The sequence below is a fragment of the Helicoverpa zea genome, chromosome 25 (genome assembly GCF_022581195.2).
Source record: "Helicoverpa zea isolate HzStark_Cry1AcR chromosome 25, ilHelZeax1.1, whole genome shotgun sequence".
Taxonomy (NCBI): Eukaryota; Metazoa; Arthropoda; class Insecta; order Lepidoptera; family Noctuidae; genus Helicoverpa; species Helicoverpa zea.
The window spans coordinates 6,225,430-6,244,706 of NC_061476.1; the positions used below are offsets into that span (position 1 = coordinate 6,225,430).

At 35.5% G+C, this 19,277-nt stretch overlaps 1 protein-coding gene across 3 annotated transcripts in view; it reads right to left on the reverse strand.

The window, feature by feature from the left end:
• Nucleotides 1-19,277, reverse strand: part of LOC124642644 (zinc finger protein GLI4) — a 109,279-nt gene that overhangs the window by 50,664 nt on the left and 39,338 nt on the right. For all 3 annotated transcript variants that reach the window (XM_047181196.1, XM_047181195.1, XM_047181197.1), the window contains one exon: nt 4,600-5,015. In XM_047181196.1, coding sequence (XP_047037152.1) covers nt 4,600-4,757 — 158 coding nt within the window. In that variant the 5' untranslated portion in view covers nt 4,758-5,015. The remainder of the gene's footprint in view (nt 1-4,599; nt 5,016-19,277) is intronic.

Here is a 19,277-nt window from a genome sequence, read left to right on the forward strand (position 1 = left end):
ATTGACGCCCAATTTCGCTAAGCTTGAACTGATTTCTTATAAACTTCCAATTTTTTGGTGAGGTTATTTTTTTAAGTGACGCCACTTATAAATGCTACATCAATATATTTTGATATGAATGAATGTATAGAGACAGTCCACAACTCATTCTCCCAGTCCCCACCCACGGAACTTGCTTACATAATTAATTATTTAACCATTTTTAAACAGGATAACGCATAGTTTATTAAACAGTAATGTAATATTCATACGGTGGCACGTATTACGAAGTGTGACAAACAAAATTTGCCTACAATAAGAGTATAGTTATTAGCAGAGGGTATTTTTAGACCGAAGTGGGAGGTCACATGACTACACTAGTGATGAGTTATAAGTGATTAACCCGAATTCGTTTGGCATTTGAATAAACTGAACTTTGTTGGAGATTCTTGAATGGGAGAACAAAATGATGCTATGGGAGTTTAAAGACCTGTTGTAAAACAATAAATTAGATGGACTACAGAAGTCAACAATGTTAACACGACTATAAAAACTGTTGAGTAATGATGACATTACGTGAACACAAATGTTGATGCAAACAGAGAAAATCCCATAAAATGTAATAGGAGATTTTCACAAAACAAATATTTTAGAGACGATAGCTGACGTCATGATGAAACAAATGATTCCAATCATGAACTCAGACAGTTTAAAACAGACATTCTTTGATCCCGGAAGAACTCTAAGAAAGTTGAACAATTTTGCGAATAAACTCCGCGTATTAAACGAAGAGTAGTTACATCTGGTTTCAAAAGCTATTAAACCTTCCGGAACAGTCCTATTCCCAGGATAATTCCACTGCTAGACTATTTATACCCGGGGCGTGGTCAGGACAATAACGACAGTCAAACGGGATGTAGAGGGACAATTTATGACCGGAACTACTTTATAGTGATTGACCGATCGGAGACCATTTTGGTCAATTTGGGGACGAGACTTATACGACAAAAAAAGGTTCTGGTCCAAAATAATGGTGTTAGACGGAAGGCTTTTAGCAAGTTATTTGGGTATAGATGCTATTTTTTTCGCTTCCGTTAGATCGATTTTGAGATCCGAGATCCGCAGCATCAGTAACATGAGTCATGTTATGGACAAGTTCATTCATGTGTTTCACTTTTATGTTAGTCTCAAAGTTTGTAACAATAGACACTGACATTGACAATGGTGTCATAACATGAGTGAAGATATTTTAAAGATTCTAACAGCTATACTGTACTGGCTTTAAGACCACAAATATTCATAACGATCGTTTAAAACTCCACTTATTCGCAGGAGGGTAACAAAGGCTCCGTCTTTTATGGTCCAGCATTCGTTACAAGAACGTCGAGATAAATCTCTTTTTCATTTACTTACTTTTTGTTCAGAAACATCAGTAATTAGTTTCTTTTGTTTATTATTAATTTTAAGTCTCATAACTTCAGTAGCTCAGCGAAAAATTTATTAGTATAAATCTTTTAATGTCAATAGTAATATTGACTTTTGTTAGTTTGTACATTTAAAAACAATAGTTGTTTGTCTGTGGGAATATATTGGTCTAGGTCTCAATTTCAAGTTTACAAGCAGATATTTTATTTTGAACTTACACAGCTTCATTTTGTTTGGTATCTTTTGACTGGACTTGTGTTTAAATTGTCAGTCTTCTTTATATTCATGACATCAGTAATTTTCCATTAGTCCAAATATTAACTTTACAAAAACTGTAACAGCAGAATGTAAGTCCAGCGCAAACACTGCCTGTCCTTTTCACATACCATACTTGAGACAAGGATCAAAACAGCTGATGACAAAATGTTTGGTGACTCTAAACATATCAGATTGAGAACACCAATGTCTATGTTTACATCTCAGAAAAAAGCTATCGATGACACTAAATCTCGGAACGTTAAAATAAATATCGTATGTCAGAATAAAACTTACACTTTTTATACCTAAATGATGATATAAATGATAGAGTTATTGCACCTAATTGGCGGAGGATTTCGAGTTACAAGCAGAAACAATAGTGAACCACACACGACGCCCAATCACGACTCGATAACGCCTTTTGTCTCTACGTCAATAATAATGGTTTTTTCTTTGATGATTTGTGAAGCCAGGACGTTCACAATGAGGACGGAGTGGGATGCGGGCGGCTGAATGGCGCTTTTATTGTGGCCCTGAGCTTTTGTGGCGACACATGTGCAACCCAAGTTACCAACACAATTTCGACGCAAGTGGACGTTAACGGAATCTCCCTATTCACAGGAGACGCTATTATTCTCGAGGAGTATTATGTACTAACAACATTGTATAATACATAGCAAATAAAGATTAGATAACCCAACGATAAATAACGTCCCCGAAGTATAATTAGATACGAACTCCGAAGCAGTGAATGGCCACAAGATAAATGTAACAACAAAAAGAACAGCAGGTGGGAATGGTGGCAACAACTCCAATGATGCAAAACGACAAACTAATACGACACGCAGCGCGCACCAAGCCGGAGCTAAAAAGGTTGAATCGGAATTAATAGGCGAAGTCGCGCGATACCTATACATCAGTTCAAAGAGTTGTACTTAATGAATCAAACGACAGACGACTCGCAACACCTCCTTTGTGGCTGGACAAAATTGACTTTGACGGAGCGAACGGAGCCAAAATAACCGATCGTGTCCAACCCATTGTGCGTGCTATAATTAGAACGCTTGGAAATAAACACGTGGTGGCAATTATCGCAGCAACGGGTTAAATGAGGCACCAAGAAACGGTCGTTAATGGGTACACCCATCCGGCGACGAAATCCTTCGCCGTGGACCGTGGATAAAGGATTACTGGACTTCCGAGAAAGCGGACGTCTTTATACAACCAATTTCATACGCGATTTTACATTCACCATAACGAGTTGCACAACCGATATAAATAAGACGTAGGAAATAACGAGTTTATTGCTCGTGCATCGAGCCTTTAAATATTGAGACCGGCTTCATCGCAAAGTGTTTTCTCGTGTGAAGATTTAAGGATCGTCTTCAATACGCAGCCAACACTTGGCTTCGATTTCCAGCTATCAACTCTTATTGATACTCAAACTCTCAAGTAGAGAGCATAAAATATTGCCATTGAGGTAAAGGCCTAGTGCATTCACATACATCAGGTGATTCTGTGTTCAAGTGCTTAGTAAATTAACATTTTAAATTCTCTTGGCGCAGTGTGAGGGTAAAGCCGAGGCGTGCCTTGAGGCTGGGTACTGAGGCATTAATCATTTCAGTCGGGCGGCTCGAGCGGCCGCCGCCATACATCACGCACCCTTTGAGCACAGCGAGTAACTCATTTGTTGAAACGCACCGTCCTGCTTTTATTGAAGTCCGTCCTAACATTGTAAATGTCTCAATTCCTTTGACGACTTCCTGTTCATCACTCGCCGCTTCGGTTCAGGTGTCGATCCGACCCTTTTTTGGTGTTTACGACGCCATTTTTATATCGCCCAGTTACCGAAGATTAATGTTGTCGTCAAATCTGACCGGCTCACGGTGTCCGTTGTTTTGCAATAAATTATCATTAAGTAACACGTTGTCTCACCTGGAAGGGATTTTATGGTCGGCCGGCCGTAAACCACAGTTAATACGCCGGCTCTAATCTAATCTAAAAGTTCTCTACCTGCTCCTGATATAAATTCCCTCGCAGGACGTAAAAAAGTTAGTGAAGTGGGAATAAAGGCAATATTACTAATGGAACGGCATATGCATAAAGGTGCATAAGAAACAAATATGAATTTTATTACTGATAATGCAGTTACAGTTTTAATTGAAAATGAGTACAACAAAGTCGATGTTTTGAATTACAGTTAAGTTAAAAAGGTAACACACGCAATTATGTAATAAAAAGGGTTTCGCAGCATGTAAAATGTTTAATGAACCACTCTATTTTATGAGGTTGGCCAATAAACGTGGTTGACGTTTAGGAGCGAGCGGGTAACGTGAAGCGATCGTAATATTAAAGGACACTTGCCTCGCAAGCGAATCATAATAAAATTACATATGTAGATAGATTCGTCGATAGCAAAGCGCTCCGCCGTTCAGAGGCTAGATTATGATAAGCGAGGTACTAAACCGATGATAGAACTAAGTGTGCTTGGCAAATGACGATACTCAATACTAAATATTTGCAAAGGTAATAAAGATGAATTGACTAATGCTCCAGTTGTAAGCTGTAAGGATAAACACCAAGTCACATTAATAAAACATGGCGTTGTCTATCTTCGTAAACGAATCATCATCAATAATATCTTTATTACTGCAGTTAATTTAGTGGACTGAGTATTAATTAATGTGCATTTATTAAATTGATTTAACATTAAGATTTGATTATGCTATTTTAAGAATTTTTTGATGAAGCTGACAGTTGTTATTAATAATTACCTCAATTTTATGTCTTCAGTGTCTACTGAGGTAAGAAGTAGGTAAGAAATAGGGTTCATATAAAAAGTGATCCTGTGCTGCATCTAGTTAGACTGGAAGCTGGTTAAAAAAAAGTTGGGCAATGGCTAGGCAGATGAATAAAAACGAAAGATAAACTACTTACTGGGCATGATGATGATAATGTGTAGCGTGATGCATGGCTGAAGTAGGGGTGCCGGGCGGGGTCGAAGCATGGAATGCGGCAAACGCCGAGGGGAACTGTAGTGGTAGGAAACCACTGCCTGCACTCCCAGGACCTCCCACCGACTCCCGATCAGGCATTATTTACAGTCCTAGCACTGCGACATCATAGTCCTTCACCACTAACAGTCAACACTTCATCACTCTTTGAAAGTCCAATCACAACCACTAGATTACTTCTATCACCGTTTACAAAATCTTCTGTCAGGTCAGTTCCAACCTGATCCCGTGTATCTTCACCAACGTCATTTTGTACTTATAAATTATAATCTTGCGCATCGTTGATTACGAAATGTCGTGTTCTTTTCAACTGTTCCTCCATACAGCCAATTTCTGCTTCTGAAACAAAGAGATAATTACTGTTAATTATATTTCCGCCTTTAAATTCGGTAGCTGCATTGGAATTGCTAAATTAGAATGTTTTGTACGGTTAAACAAAAAGTGTAAATGGGATCGTGTTAAGATTGCGTGCCTGTGTGTTGTTACTTCAATTGCCTCTATTATGTCTTCATTTTACGAGCGAGCGAGACGAATTACCCGGTTTGTATTAAGTTGTTTGTAACTAATGTACGTGTTTAGACTATTTTATTGCAATATTGTATCATTGTTGGCGTTAGTTTGGCACTCATTAGCTAGTCTATGTGTTTATTGCGCTTCTGTTAATTTAGCGTCTGTTCATTCGTGGGCTGCGGAAGGCATAAAATCATTTTCATAACAGTGCTTCGGTTGTTAATTTTGGCGCCTTTATTTTAGTGTAAATCTATTTGCGCTTAAATATTTATTTCTTCTTAGTAATGTAGATTAGTCATCTATCCAGGAAATAGTCAAACAATACTTAACTTGTAAGTTCTACTTAAAAGTATTTCTGTCGCAGAAATTAAACTGAATGTAGCAGAGTTAGAAGTCCGGTCCGCAGCGGGCACTACCACCAGCTTCAGTGTAGGTGTTGGCTTACATCAGGGGTCGGCCCTCAGCCCGTATCTCTTCCTGCTTGTAATGGACGCGCTTACGGCAGATATACGGGAGGAGGCACCCTGGTGTATGCTTTTCGCCGATGACATTGTTCTGGTGGGGGAGAGTGGGCCAGAGGTCCAGAGTAGACTGGAGGCATGGCGGCTGAGACTGGAGACAGTGGGTTTAAAGGTGAGCAGGAGTAAAACCGAATACCTTCATTGTGATTTTGGCGGTATTTCGGGACCCATGACCATAACCCTAGCCGGCATGCCCCTACCAGTTTGCTCCGACTTCCGGTACCTTGGTTCACTCGTCCAAAGTGACGGTGAGGTGAACAGGGACGTTACGCATCGGATCAATACTGGATGGATGAAGTGGCGACAGGTAACTAGCGCTATTTGTGACCCGCGGATGCCCCTCAAACTGAAGGGCAAAATTTACAAATCCGTCATTAGACCTGTCGTCCTGTATGGATCGGAGTGTTGGGCATTGAAAAAGACGGACGAGAAGAGAGTGCATGTAACAGAAATGAGAATGCTGAGATGGATGTGTGGTGTTACAAGAATGGATAAAGTGAGGAATGATTACATTAGAGGAAGTCTGAAAGTAGCGCCAGTTACAGAAAAGATGAGAAGTAGAAGATTGTCGTGGTATGGACATGTAATGAGGAGGGATGATACGCATGCAACAAAGTGTGTGCTAAGTATGAATGTAGATGGATGGAGAGGAAGAGGAAGACCTAAGAAAAGATGGATGGATTGCCTGAAAGATGATATGAATAGGAAGGGAGTGAGTGTCAGTATGACGAGTGACAGGGGAAAATGGAAGAAAATGACATATTGCGCCGACCCCAAGTAATATTTGGGAACAGGGCAGGAGAAAGAAGAAGTAGCAGAGTTAGAATGATGTTTGAACTGTCCTTAAAATTAAGTGGCGTTTCAGTATTCGGCAATAAAAGAGCTGCACAAGCTTTAATGCTAAATGAGAAAAACATGTTACTCAATGAAGCTTTGCTTGTTACTTAACTAATGCCACTAGTAACCGTTGTGCCTCAACAATCCTGGCTCATTACAGACCTTACATAGTTTGATGTTAACGACGTTTATAATTTGCATGGCGAATAGCACGATTGACACGTAAACATACATTAATTCCTATCATAGAAGACTTTGCGTTCCTTTTCATTAGTTCACTAGTAATGTGGAAACTTTAATATTCTTCTACAAAGATTTTGTAATTACCCTTGCAACTACATAAATAAGGATATTAGTAAAGTTCTTATAATGTTAAAGAATATTTTTCAAACTGCATGTTTTTCTTCTCGTTTAAGATCATTTACTATCTTTTAACAGTTCTCACACCAAACGTGAATTGTTATAGTCGTGAGTGCTATTATATTCACTAACATACTAACTTGCAACTTCAACCAATTCAGTCATATTATCCACAAGTTTTACTAGAACTTCACGTTCTGTACAAAACACATTTTCTCTAACATTAGTATCCATTATTTCGTTAGTAGCATTATTTATATTTCTTAAAACTTCCACACATAGAAAATCTCCATCTACATAAATTATATTTTTATTTTATCTTTCTGTTCTCCTTTCAATATTACCCGTACCCTCTTTGAGATCGTAATCACCTATCAACGGTATCTTGAGAAATAAATTGTAGATGCATCTGACACAAGTCCGGCTGTCCTCAGATCTATCTCGACAATATTTCATGCATCGCTGTCTCGACCTACATTGTTTTTGCAATTGAAGTCTCGTTTGACATCGTCAAGAGGTTTGTGGTCTGATTTGTGAGTTTATTTGTCTGTAAATGTACCTGCTAGACTTCAAAAATTATTTTGCGGATAGTCTAGATCTAGTTTTGCTTTTATATCTAAAGCATCATCCTTGAAAAGGTCATCGTGCTAGGAGCTTTGATCGGAAACGTTTTACACCTTTTAATAACAGAAATTAGTAAGACTTTTAATTATCTTTTTGCCTTTTCAGTATCATCGTTCATGACGAGAAATGTTGTTATGTCCAAATCTGTCATCTTATCACTCCCCCAAAAAACCGGTACAGCCAAGTTTTGATATAATAATTATATTGTAAAGAAATCTTCATTACCCCTGTGTTTGCCTTTTATATAACTTTAATTAGCCTAAAAATTACATAGACATGGGAAACGGTCTTAATTGCGACTGAATCTCGACAAGTCGCGGCGACAAAAACTCGTGCGACAAATTGAGAGTCGTACGACTTACGAGTCGTCATTATCACTTACGAAGAAATTGGGTGTGGTGCATGTTATAGCGGAAAATGTGAAGGTTGTTTTTTATCGTCCTTTTTAGATTTTGATTACCCAAATTGATGTCTCAATAACTAAAGAATAAAAAAGATGGTGATACAAGCGTAAATACTCTGGCTAATTTAGTAAATCAATAAGATAATCAATCCTCTATAATAATAGACCTAAGACTAAATAAATATGTTTTGAATACAAAACAAAATTCTTATTAGTGTATTTCTTTAAAATGAATGCCTAATCGCTGCAGTTTATCACTGGAGCACTATCCCATAGGCTACCATCGGAAAAATTCCTTCCGTAATTAATGAAGATGTGATTGTTAGGGACGTGACTCGAGCATTGTCCTCAATAAGGCCACGACTTATACTCGAGTAATGAATCGATCGTAAAACCCGATATCGATATATCGATACTCATTTTCATTCAATGAGATTTACGATGTTTATGCATGCAAAATTGGCGGGCGTTTCGAGTGTCGACTTTTATCGGCCATTCAAAAATCGAATCGTGAATTTTGAATTTCGAATACGCCGGATTAATGGTGGATTTTGTTCTTATTTTGCGCTTTGTAAAGTGTCAAGTGATTTCGAAGTTTTATATCAATCGTAACTTTCGCGATAAATTAAAATTGGCAAGAGAAAGTGTTGGTCGTGACGCCTACGCAATTATTAATAACAAATCCTTGTGTTGTTTAACTTTCAAGTCCATCGTATACTTTACATATGTACATATTATTTTTTACAGTAGTACTTATAACAACAATCTACTCATTTTTGCATAATACATATTTTTTATGCTTATTCAATCTTCATTAAAAAAAGTAATTATTTATTAAAAAATAAAAAAAAAGTAACTCGATAAAATAATCGATACTTTCACAACCCTTTTCCTAAAATGAGTGCGGCAATGCGCGGACGCATGCCGCGTCTCTTAATACGGCCCTTAATTACGATTTAATTGTTTTTAGCGGCGGAATTGTTCCGAGCCCTTCTCAGAAACGTAACCGGCCTGCATCGATGGTGTTTTTAGCTGCATTTTTAACATTCTAGACTCTTAATCAAGGAAATATTTTCGACAAATTAACGTAACTACATATACTGTTTTTAATGACAAATGCTGCTTTTATCTTTGACTTCTAACATTAATATATGTAGATTACGTTTTATTTCGCATAGTTAACTTCTAGATAACACGGGTCAGTTTAAACTATTTGATCTTGTACGTTCTAGATTACTCATTGAGATTATTAGTCGGTTTATGTTTATGCTATGTTAAACTCTTAATTAGCTGTTATTATATCGCAAACCACCTATTAAGAATCTAAATAATTATAAAGCATGAAATTAATCGGAGTTGTTAGACTTGTTTATCGATGTCGATGAATTTATGAACTAGGAATAGGGCGGCACTATTAGTTACGGCTGAAGTGATAGAAAAATTGTTGAACCTAAATAGAGACATACAATACTTTTTAATTAGTAATTAAACCATATATTAACACTGCAGACTAAACAGTCGACCCGATGATTGTCATTTTTTTTTTAGAAAATCTTGTTTCAAGTCGAAGTGTTCAGTCGTTCTGACACCGCTTAAATACCTGATCATTATAATGTGCGTACTACCATTCATCTTCACACTGATTTATGACTTTTATGAGTCCAAACAAACTATCGGCCAACTAAAAGTTTGCAGTTTGTACACTAATATGAATTGTTGACAATGTTTAATTACTTTTAAGTTGATGATTCACTTTAGTTTTTGTTCGTGTTAAAGTAAAATTACGTCGATTTAATTATACAGTTGCTTTAGTAATTAGTGTAAATTTGATCGTATCTGGCAGTGAATCGTAATAATGCGTGATATCGTTTAATTAAAGAAAAAAACAAAATAACTAACTACACGGCTGTCATTGCTGGTTAATGAAGTTTTGTGAATTTTAATTATCACGTATTGCTTAAAGAATTACTTTACCAGAAATAGGCACTTCATATTACCACGGTTTCGGGAACTAAGGTTGTTTTCTGTTCTAACAAAACGGATAAAAGCTTACTTCGCACGTTTTTGTTACAGACTTAATAGTACCTTTTCCTTTAACCAATAACGTTTTTACCAAGAACGACTTTTAGTAGGTATTTTCCAGGCATGTTCTAAAGCTATAAATTATTAAATTATATTAGCATACATATTACGTAGTATAACACTGCCAACTACTTTTAATACAACAACATAGTGTACACAAACCCTTATCTATTAAAGCAATGAATCAAAAAATCTTTATAAAGAAAACAATGGATTTATTTATTCTTATGCTGTGGCTGATGTCATTAGAGTATCATGCATGATATTAGCATGATAGTCAGTATATGCATGCAATAAAATAAAAATGCATACAGTACATAATATATCAATGTTAATACTGCGTTGTTCGCAAGTATGTATTTGACATGTTTTAAAGATTCAAGGTTGGGTAGGAATTTGTATTTCTTTTTCGCTGGATTTTGTATATTTTTACGTTGGATTTTTTTTTAAGTAGGTGCGACAAAATTATTTTTAGTTAAGTGTGTTTGCTCTTCATTTAATATTGTTAACTTTCTCGTAACTTAACTTCAAAAACATTTGAAAACTTACTATAGATCAATCCAATTTCATAAATATTTTTCAGTTCTACCAATATTAAAAATGGTGTAAGTAGGTCCTAGGGTAACTACTGAAAAATAAGTAAAAAAAACCTACTTACAATACCCATCAATCAACAAGTACAAGAAAACAATCATCAACAACACACACGCACACACACACACACGTAACAAAGACCTTGATTTTCACTAAACATAAACTAATAAAACTATTAATTAATATTCAGCAACAAATAACAGAGCCAAATACGAGAGCCAAGCCACTCCAAACTCTGTGATCGCAGCCATTAGGGCCTCAGCTCACGAACTTATTGCGCCGACATAGCCTATAAGTCCTGAGACAATAGGTACACACATCATTTGATATGGCCTCAGCTCGATTGAATGTGTTTTGAACGCGAATCGTCTTATTAGAGAGCGTTTAGTCCGACTGTAACATGGAGAACTAAATGAGCAGAGATGTCATAACGCAAAACCGAAAGACATCATCTGCTTTTCTAAGTATGTTGGGGTCGGTATCCAGTGTGATGATGCAGCTGAGCACCAGTGTTTTATAAGGAGCGACTGCCAATTTGACCTCCTGGACCCAGTTACCCTGGTAACCCAATAGACCTAAGTAAGACTGGTTGTCTGACTACCCGTAACGACTCCCAAAGATGTTAAAATGACAGCCGTGACCTACAGTTTATCGTGCCATCCGAAACAAGTATCAAAATATCCTAAGTAGCACGTCAAAATGCGGGTATTCGGAGGAACATTACTAGCTCATCCCTTACATGCCTTCTATAGAACCCGCCCATTAGTTTCAAAATAAAATCACCAATCAATCAGGGCCAATCTTTCACAGATTAGTTTTAATTTGACAAGGAGTCCGAACGCCTCATCAGTCCTAGTAACTGATCACCTAGTACTTGACCTACAAGAAGGCGCCTGACCTACCTGCCCTATTACATCTCCACTATCGTTCCTTCCTCCATGGTCTGCACACTCGCGATTTGTAGAGTCGTAAAAACTGTTGATTGATTTACGTATTGTCTGGTGTGTTTGTCGCTTTGATACTTCATTATACTAAGTTTTGTTGAAGGTTTTCATACGGTATGTGAATTTGTAATCTGTATACAACTGAAGAATTTGTTTGTTTGCTCGAACGCGCTCTGGAACTACTGATCTAATTTGAAAAAATAGTTGGCCCATTTACCGAGAGAGGTTTAATATTTGAGTGAGAGAAGCTAGCTTTTAATTATGTGTATCAAATAAAGTTTCACACACATATTGACTGAAAGATACCTAACTATAACATCCTATAAAAATAAAACGAAATTCGTCGATAACAATCTAACAGCAGACCAATTAAATCTATCGAGTCTATCATAAATAGTAGCAAAATTACTTTACACCAACACAAATAGATATCTTAATTCATTTCTCTTGTAGTACAAGTTTATAGTCTAGATTCTAGATCAGCTTGTAGGTTTTATAGCTGACTCACATATTTTCTACTAGCTTCCACACGCAGCTTCGCCCGCGTAGAGTTCGGTTATATCGCGTTTCCAAGAGAATTCTTCAAAAATCCGGGATAAGAACTATCCTATGTTCTTTCTTAAGGTCAACTCTATCTCTGTACCAAATTTTATTAAAATCAGTTCTGTGGTTTAGACGTGAATGAAAGCGTAACAAACAGACAGACAGACAGAGTTACTTTCGCATTTATAATATTAGTAGGGATACTAGATCAGCTTGTAGATTTTATTGCTGACTCACATATTTTCTATTAAGGGATAAACGTGGACTGTTAATATCAGGTCATTTATTATGGCTATAAACCCCATGACATGTAACTACTGGATCATTGTAAATTATAAGGTACGATGCTTATTTTTATCGGCGTGAATTTATTTGTCTGTCTGTCTGCTTGTTGTTTTGGTGATTTTGATAGCTTAGAACGTACAGTAATTTTTGTGTCAATAGAGAAGTTTTATGAATTTGCGAGGCGTTTTAGAACATACAAATAACCAAGTATTTGTACCTATGTATTTATAGCTCTAATAACTAAACACTTTTATTCCGACTTGAAAAGTGTTAATAAACGATTATACTATTTCACGATTGAGTGATGTATGTATCCGAGTCATTTGAAAAATAATGAATATAGCAGTGCTTATGCCCAGTGAATGATTCATAGACTTTAAATGCCCAGTGTTATAAACTTATTAAACTACATTTGCATACTACTTTATAACTTGACCGACTTAACTTTCCTTACACATCTACCAGGAACTACCTGTCCCAAATTCAACCATTCCTCCACTCTTCAACATCATACTGCTCAAACGTCAAAATGACTAAAACGTCACAGTTACGTCAAAAGGCGCGGCAAATCCTTTTATCACTTGACTTAACATTCGCGGTATACGACGAAGGGACAGACTATAAATTATAATGAGTTTCAACGCCATGCCGATCGTATAAGGCCCTTCGGAGCGGTGTCAACTCACTCCGTACGTGCACGTCCGGCTAATAGGGATTGTTTAGCTGTTATAGAAAGGCTATGCTTTAGGAATAGATAGGTATAGATGAAGATATCGTAGGTCTAGCTTCAATTGAGACAGAGACTGCTGAAGTTGCTTCAATAAGGAATAATATAAATAAAAAATAGGTAAGAATAGATAGGAGATACTTCTGGATGAAGATATGGCTATCGATGTTTCAGCTTTAAGAGAGGTTGAGGCTGCTAGAGTTACATCAATAAGGAATATTGTAAATGAAAATATCGATTATTTAGCAGTTATAGATATGCTATACTTTAGAATTACATAGTAGATAGGTGTCGATGCTATGGTAGAAGATACCATGTTTCTAGCTTAAAGTGAGAATGAAAAAATGGATTGTAGAGTAGTTATAGATAAGCTATGTTTCATGAATAAATAGGAGATAGGCGCGGATGAAGATATGGAAGCAGGTATCGTAAGTCTTGCATTGATTGAGATAGAGTTGCATATAGTATCAGCCACAAAGAATAACATAAATGAAAAATATGCAATATAGCAATTCAGAAATTACACATCAAAATATTATGACAATTCCTGCTTCCCTTGACTGTAAGCATAAAATATTTTACATGACAGATATCTTGTCTCCCAGTGGAAAACAATGATTCCTCTTCTGCTAGTGAATAGGCACGTATGAATGTTTATAATTTATATTATTCATATACCCTGTATTGTATTGTAAATGTTATTTAAATACAAAGATTATTACTTAATTTAACAGCCTATGACTTTAATATTGGAGTTGGAAATGATCTAGGAAGCAATAGTATCCAATAAACCCAACATCTAAGATACAGTAAAATCAGTTTTTATTTTAAAACTATATAATATATTTATTATTAAAGTAAAAGAAGCTAATAATGCATGTATTGATGATGAGAGTAATTATACAGATGACAAGGATGATGAGACAGAATATAACAAACTTGATGAAATAATAACGTAATCCATCAAGAATGAAGCTAATAAAAATTCTACAAATAAGTATCGCAAATGGACTGCAAAAAACAACAAATCAGAATTAAACAAATCGTTCACAAGTTTTTCTGTGCAAGTTTTTATCGATGCATTTTTGAAGCTAAATAAGGAAATCAGTATTCCTTGTGAGTATACAAAATTTCATTCAGGAGGTATGCACTTCGATTAAATCGACCGTGACTTTTGTGACAGACGGACTAACAAAAAAGGATGATGCTATGACCGTTTAGTTATTCCTTTTGGATTATATGGCATCCTATGAGTCATATAACTGTCACTCCTTTAACATCATCATTAAATTATTGCAGAGCTTCTGAAACAACGATTCTTTTCTACGATTTTTATAATTTGTCTTCTATCATCATCATCATCACCACGTTCTCATAATTATTTTAATGTATCCTTTTAAGTTTGTCGTTATGGCCCTTCTAATTGACATTGGCTTCATAAACACGATTTTATACCTGCATATTATCAGTTTCATTCGTACTAAAGTCTATATTTAAAACTGCGTTTAGCTAATAACTATTCTAAATAGAAACATGTACATACTCTTTTTCAGCTGCTAAACATTAACGATTTCTACTGGGTTCGTTTTTTATTTTAGGTCCTTGGTCTGCAGATGTCCTAAGTTATGCTTATGCAAATTATGTAGGTTCTACTAAAGCAAGTACTTTAGGTACATGATGTAGAACCGTTGCTTGTGTCACTTTTGCATCGACATTCGCTACATTTGCACACAGCATTTCAATAAGCTCAACCATGCAACACAAATATAGTCCAACATTATTTTAGACGCGTATTTCGGTACTATGTTCATTCACAGTAAAACTTTATTTATGTTTTCTAATTTTTATTGCTCATCGCCGACGACTACTTAATGACTTGACGCCTGTCTACAACTTTAATCTGTGCGGTCCCTAAAATAGATGCAGACTTGAATTAGGAAACAATAAAGTTCAAATTAAGTATGGAGCTAGTGTAAATGTGTTTGGTAATGTTTGGTTAGCGTATTCACGCCACGGTGGAGGAAGTGAGGAATAAAACGAGCAACTCCGAATAAAGCCGGACAATAAAAATTGTAGGTGAAACTTATTTATTTACATTATAAATTTATTTTTACACATCGATTGGTAGTCATTTTCTGGATTTATAGGCGGTGGAACTAGCCGGTTTATTGCTGTCTTTACGGCCCGCTTTTTAGGAACTATAAATTTTAACTTCTTTTTTTCTAAATGAGGAACGAATTTTAATCCGTTTAAAGCAAACCTTGGAATGGTCTCGACATGTGTAGCAGGATTTTATTTGACACGTTATTTTTGTGACATCTATGGCTGATTAACAGCGTTGATGGTCTTTTGATAGCTGTGAATAAAATCGTGAGAATTTGATTTAATTTATATCTTTATGATCACTTATTTTTCTTCTTTGGGAGGAACTGTAAGTTTTTGAGATTTGAAACCTACTCATGTAGGTACAATTACATGATTTAAGTCAGGGTTTATTTTTCATTTTGTTGATAAATCGTACATCCTATAAAGTATAAGAAGAGATAACAGTTTATTTTGCAACAATCTTGTCCTTCAAAGTGAAGACAAAATTATATGAAACGGAAAGTGGTGTATTTGTGGAACAAATAAATAACTGATATAAATGTTTTAACGCGGCTATATAAACTGAGAATCAATAAAAATCAAGCACTCGGACTTGGCCGAGATCCATCATCAGCTTGTAAAAGAAAAAGCGTACTTTTGATAGATATTTTTAACATCAAAAAGTCTAATAGTTTGATGCGTAAATTTCTGCAAAATCAGAGAGAGAAGATAATAAAATAAGTAATAAAAATTATGTCACTCATGATATTGCTCAATTAAATAAAGGAAATAATCTAGATGACAAAAATAAAGATTTGCAAAAAGAAATCAAGGTAGATACTACTAATTTCGACATTATAGCTATAAAACTCTTAACACAGAAACATGCTAAAGAAAACATGAAGTTCCAACAATATCGACAAACGTAACAAATGTGATATTTCAAAATACATATTTGACTAACAATACAAGAAAATATGCCAAGAGATGTGACCGTACTTCTAATGAGTAGAAATAAAGCAAAAATGGACAGCGTGACGAATTTACCATGAGTGAAGTGACCGAATGCTGTGTTTGGAGAGAAAATCCTCAACTAAGTATTGTTTTTAAGAATTTTTGGACTTTCAAAGTCAGTATAAAGCAAAACATGGCTTTGAAGACATGCAAGATTTAGTTTTGCGGTTAATAACTTGAGGATAAATCTGTTTGGTAAATCCAATTGATACCTTGTGATTATTCTGATGTCTCCATCAAATAAAAAAGTTGATGAAGATACAAAAACATGGAACATTGCTTTATCTTATCACAAAGGAAGAATTGACATCCATGTAGAAATACCATTAAATCATCGAGATAAAATACTAATGTATGTAAGTAAATCAAATAAACACAGACTTCTCTCTAGCTAAGTAGTTCATGTAATCAAATGAATTACAGATTCATTGAATGGAGTGGTGTTGAAAAGAGAAAATTTACGACTTAGTGGAAAACTGATTATATTCAAGCGATGTCCAAAGATGTCTCCTGAATAACTTGAAGTTATACTCCTTGGACATACAGATAAGATTGTAGGATAAGATTTACTGTCCTTTCCTTTTTGTTTCGTGACTTTTGGTTCAGTAAGTCGAACAGGGTCTTGGGTAACCAGGAAACTTGGTTCATTAAAACATGGCACATAAAATAGACTTTTACTACTTGGTGAAGGATGTGTGTGTATGTCACATCAGGTCGAAGGATCTGATCAATCTAGTTTTTATACATTAACTTGATTGTTGGCGTTGAAACTTTCAAGTAATATAGCTTTCCGGGGCTGGGGGTTGTTCGAAAGAGATACCGCGGCCCTGGTACATAAAAAGCCAATGACGGAACACGACGGTTTTTAGTCAGTAAGAGTCTGACACTCCCTCACCGCTGCTAACCCACAGCGGGCCATTTGATGATTTTTGACGTCGGAAAAAAAAGTTGTTTAGCTTTTAAATGATATACTTATCAATTTTGGTTTCAAAATCTAAGCTACATACATCGAAACCAAAATTAGATATCAATGAAAACATTTCACTAACCGAAAACAGACCACGTTTAGCAAATTATCCCACTACGAACCGCACATTACAATTATTTAATTACATACAATACATGTTTAGAATTCGCAAGTGCCGAATCGATTTATGAATCGAGAACCGAAAAAGATCGATGCATTGAATCCAAAATCGGTTAGCATACCCAGACGATAGACGGTGAAGTGGTGATAAATAAAAATTTTCATTGTTTTAAGACGTCAGAAATACATGCGATGCGTAACGATGGGGATTTAGACTGCTAGCTGTTTGCAGTTCTTTATAATGATTGGGGTGTGGCTTGGTTTTCAATGATGGCTGGTTTTTGAGGTGTCACATAGTAAATTAAACTAAGAATAAAACTGTAATGCACGTCTTGTTGGAATAGTTAAATTTAACCTTGTTGTCTTTTATAACGTTTACTTTGTATTTTATCTGTACTCTGTGGTGTCTGGTTTACACATGAGATAGTTATTTTTCACAATTCATATTTTATTTAATAAATCGTTGTACTTTTATCAAATCATTGTTTAATTACTTCAAGTTTAGAGCTGTGTTTTGTGCCTTCAAATTTTTTTGTAACTAATAAATTAGCTTCCTTAAATAATCTTCGAATTTAATAAATAAGATGCTTCATGTTCCAAATTGTTTTGTGTCTAGTTTATCATTAATACGCATAACTCTTAGACCTAATTACTCTCTAATATTCTAATTAACCTTAGTAATATGAGTGGATCAACAGTTTCACGGGTCAGGAATTGAACTCCTGACTTCACTGATTATTAAGATTACCGCAAAAGGAAGTGGAATAACTACATCTTTATTTATACTTAAGCAATTAGATGTAAGTAGATATGCCATAATTGTAAATGATTGGTGACCACCCAACGAGATACTTCTGGATTTTTCTGCTCATAGTCTTTAAGAACCTTACTAGTGAATGAAGAATATGGAAGGAGAAAACATGCTGCACCGACCCCAAATAAAATTGTGATAAGGACAGGAGGATGATAAGTTTTTAAGACATAAGAATATGCAGAAAACTAGGAAACAACGGTAAAAGTTTGGTCCGCTATCATCTATATGTTACGTGCCTTGTCTTTATCTATCAATGCTACAATTCCACATATTTCTCAACAAAGATGATCTCTTTTTTATGGAAGCAGAAGTTGACCAAAATTGTTCGCCGTTAGATCTGAATAAGTGTGTGTAACTTCGTAAGGACCCAAAATTCTACATCAAAAATATTATTTCGAATTCTCACCCTCCATAGAATAAACTTCAAAACAAATCGATCTACATTTGATCACCATCACTACACACGCCTAATAGAAACCGCACAATACAAATTATAGGCGCGTGCGCAGGAAAGCTCTGCGGTTAGACTGAACTCTTTTATTTGTACATAGTTCTAAGTGAGCGTGAACATTTTGACCGCAAGGTGAAATGCTTGATAACAATAGAGACATATTTTAGATTTTTATACATTTTCTATTGCTGAAGTTTTATTAAATCTACTGCTGAAATAATTTGGGAATTTCATATTTATGATTTTACAAACAGATTTTACAGTGCAACTAGAATTAAAATTAGTAATATTTTTGACGTTTATATTTTATAAAGGCCTAAATGAAATAAATTATTTGACTTTGACTTTGAACAGCAATGAAATTTTGCTATTCGACACTGAGAAATCCTTCGATAAATAAGCCATCTAAAGCTGAAATATTTTTTCAAGTCAGTCTAGTACCTATTTATTGAGATTTGCGCGTTCAAACAAACAAACTACAATTAAAAATATATACAAATAGAAAAAACTTATTGAGACCATCTGGCAAAGAAGACATTAATCAAGAAATATATCAACAATTTAATTCAATTAAACAACGTAATAAAATAAAAATATAAGGCCAAAGCGATAAGGAAAAACAGTCAACAGTAGTCTTGAGTCGCTTGCGGCCTCCGTGTCAGAGGTCCCAGGTTCACATCTCGATCGAGTCACGCATGTCCTGAGTAACTACTGACATTG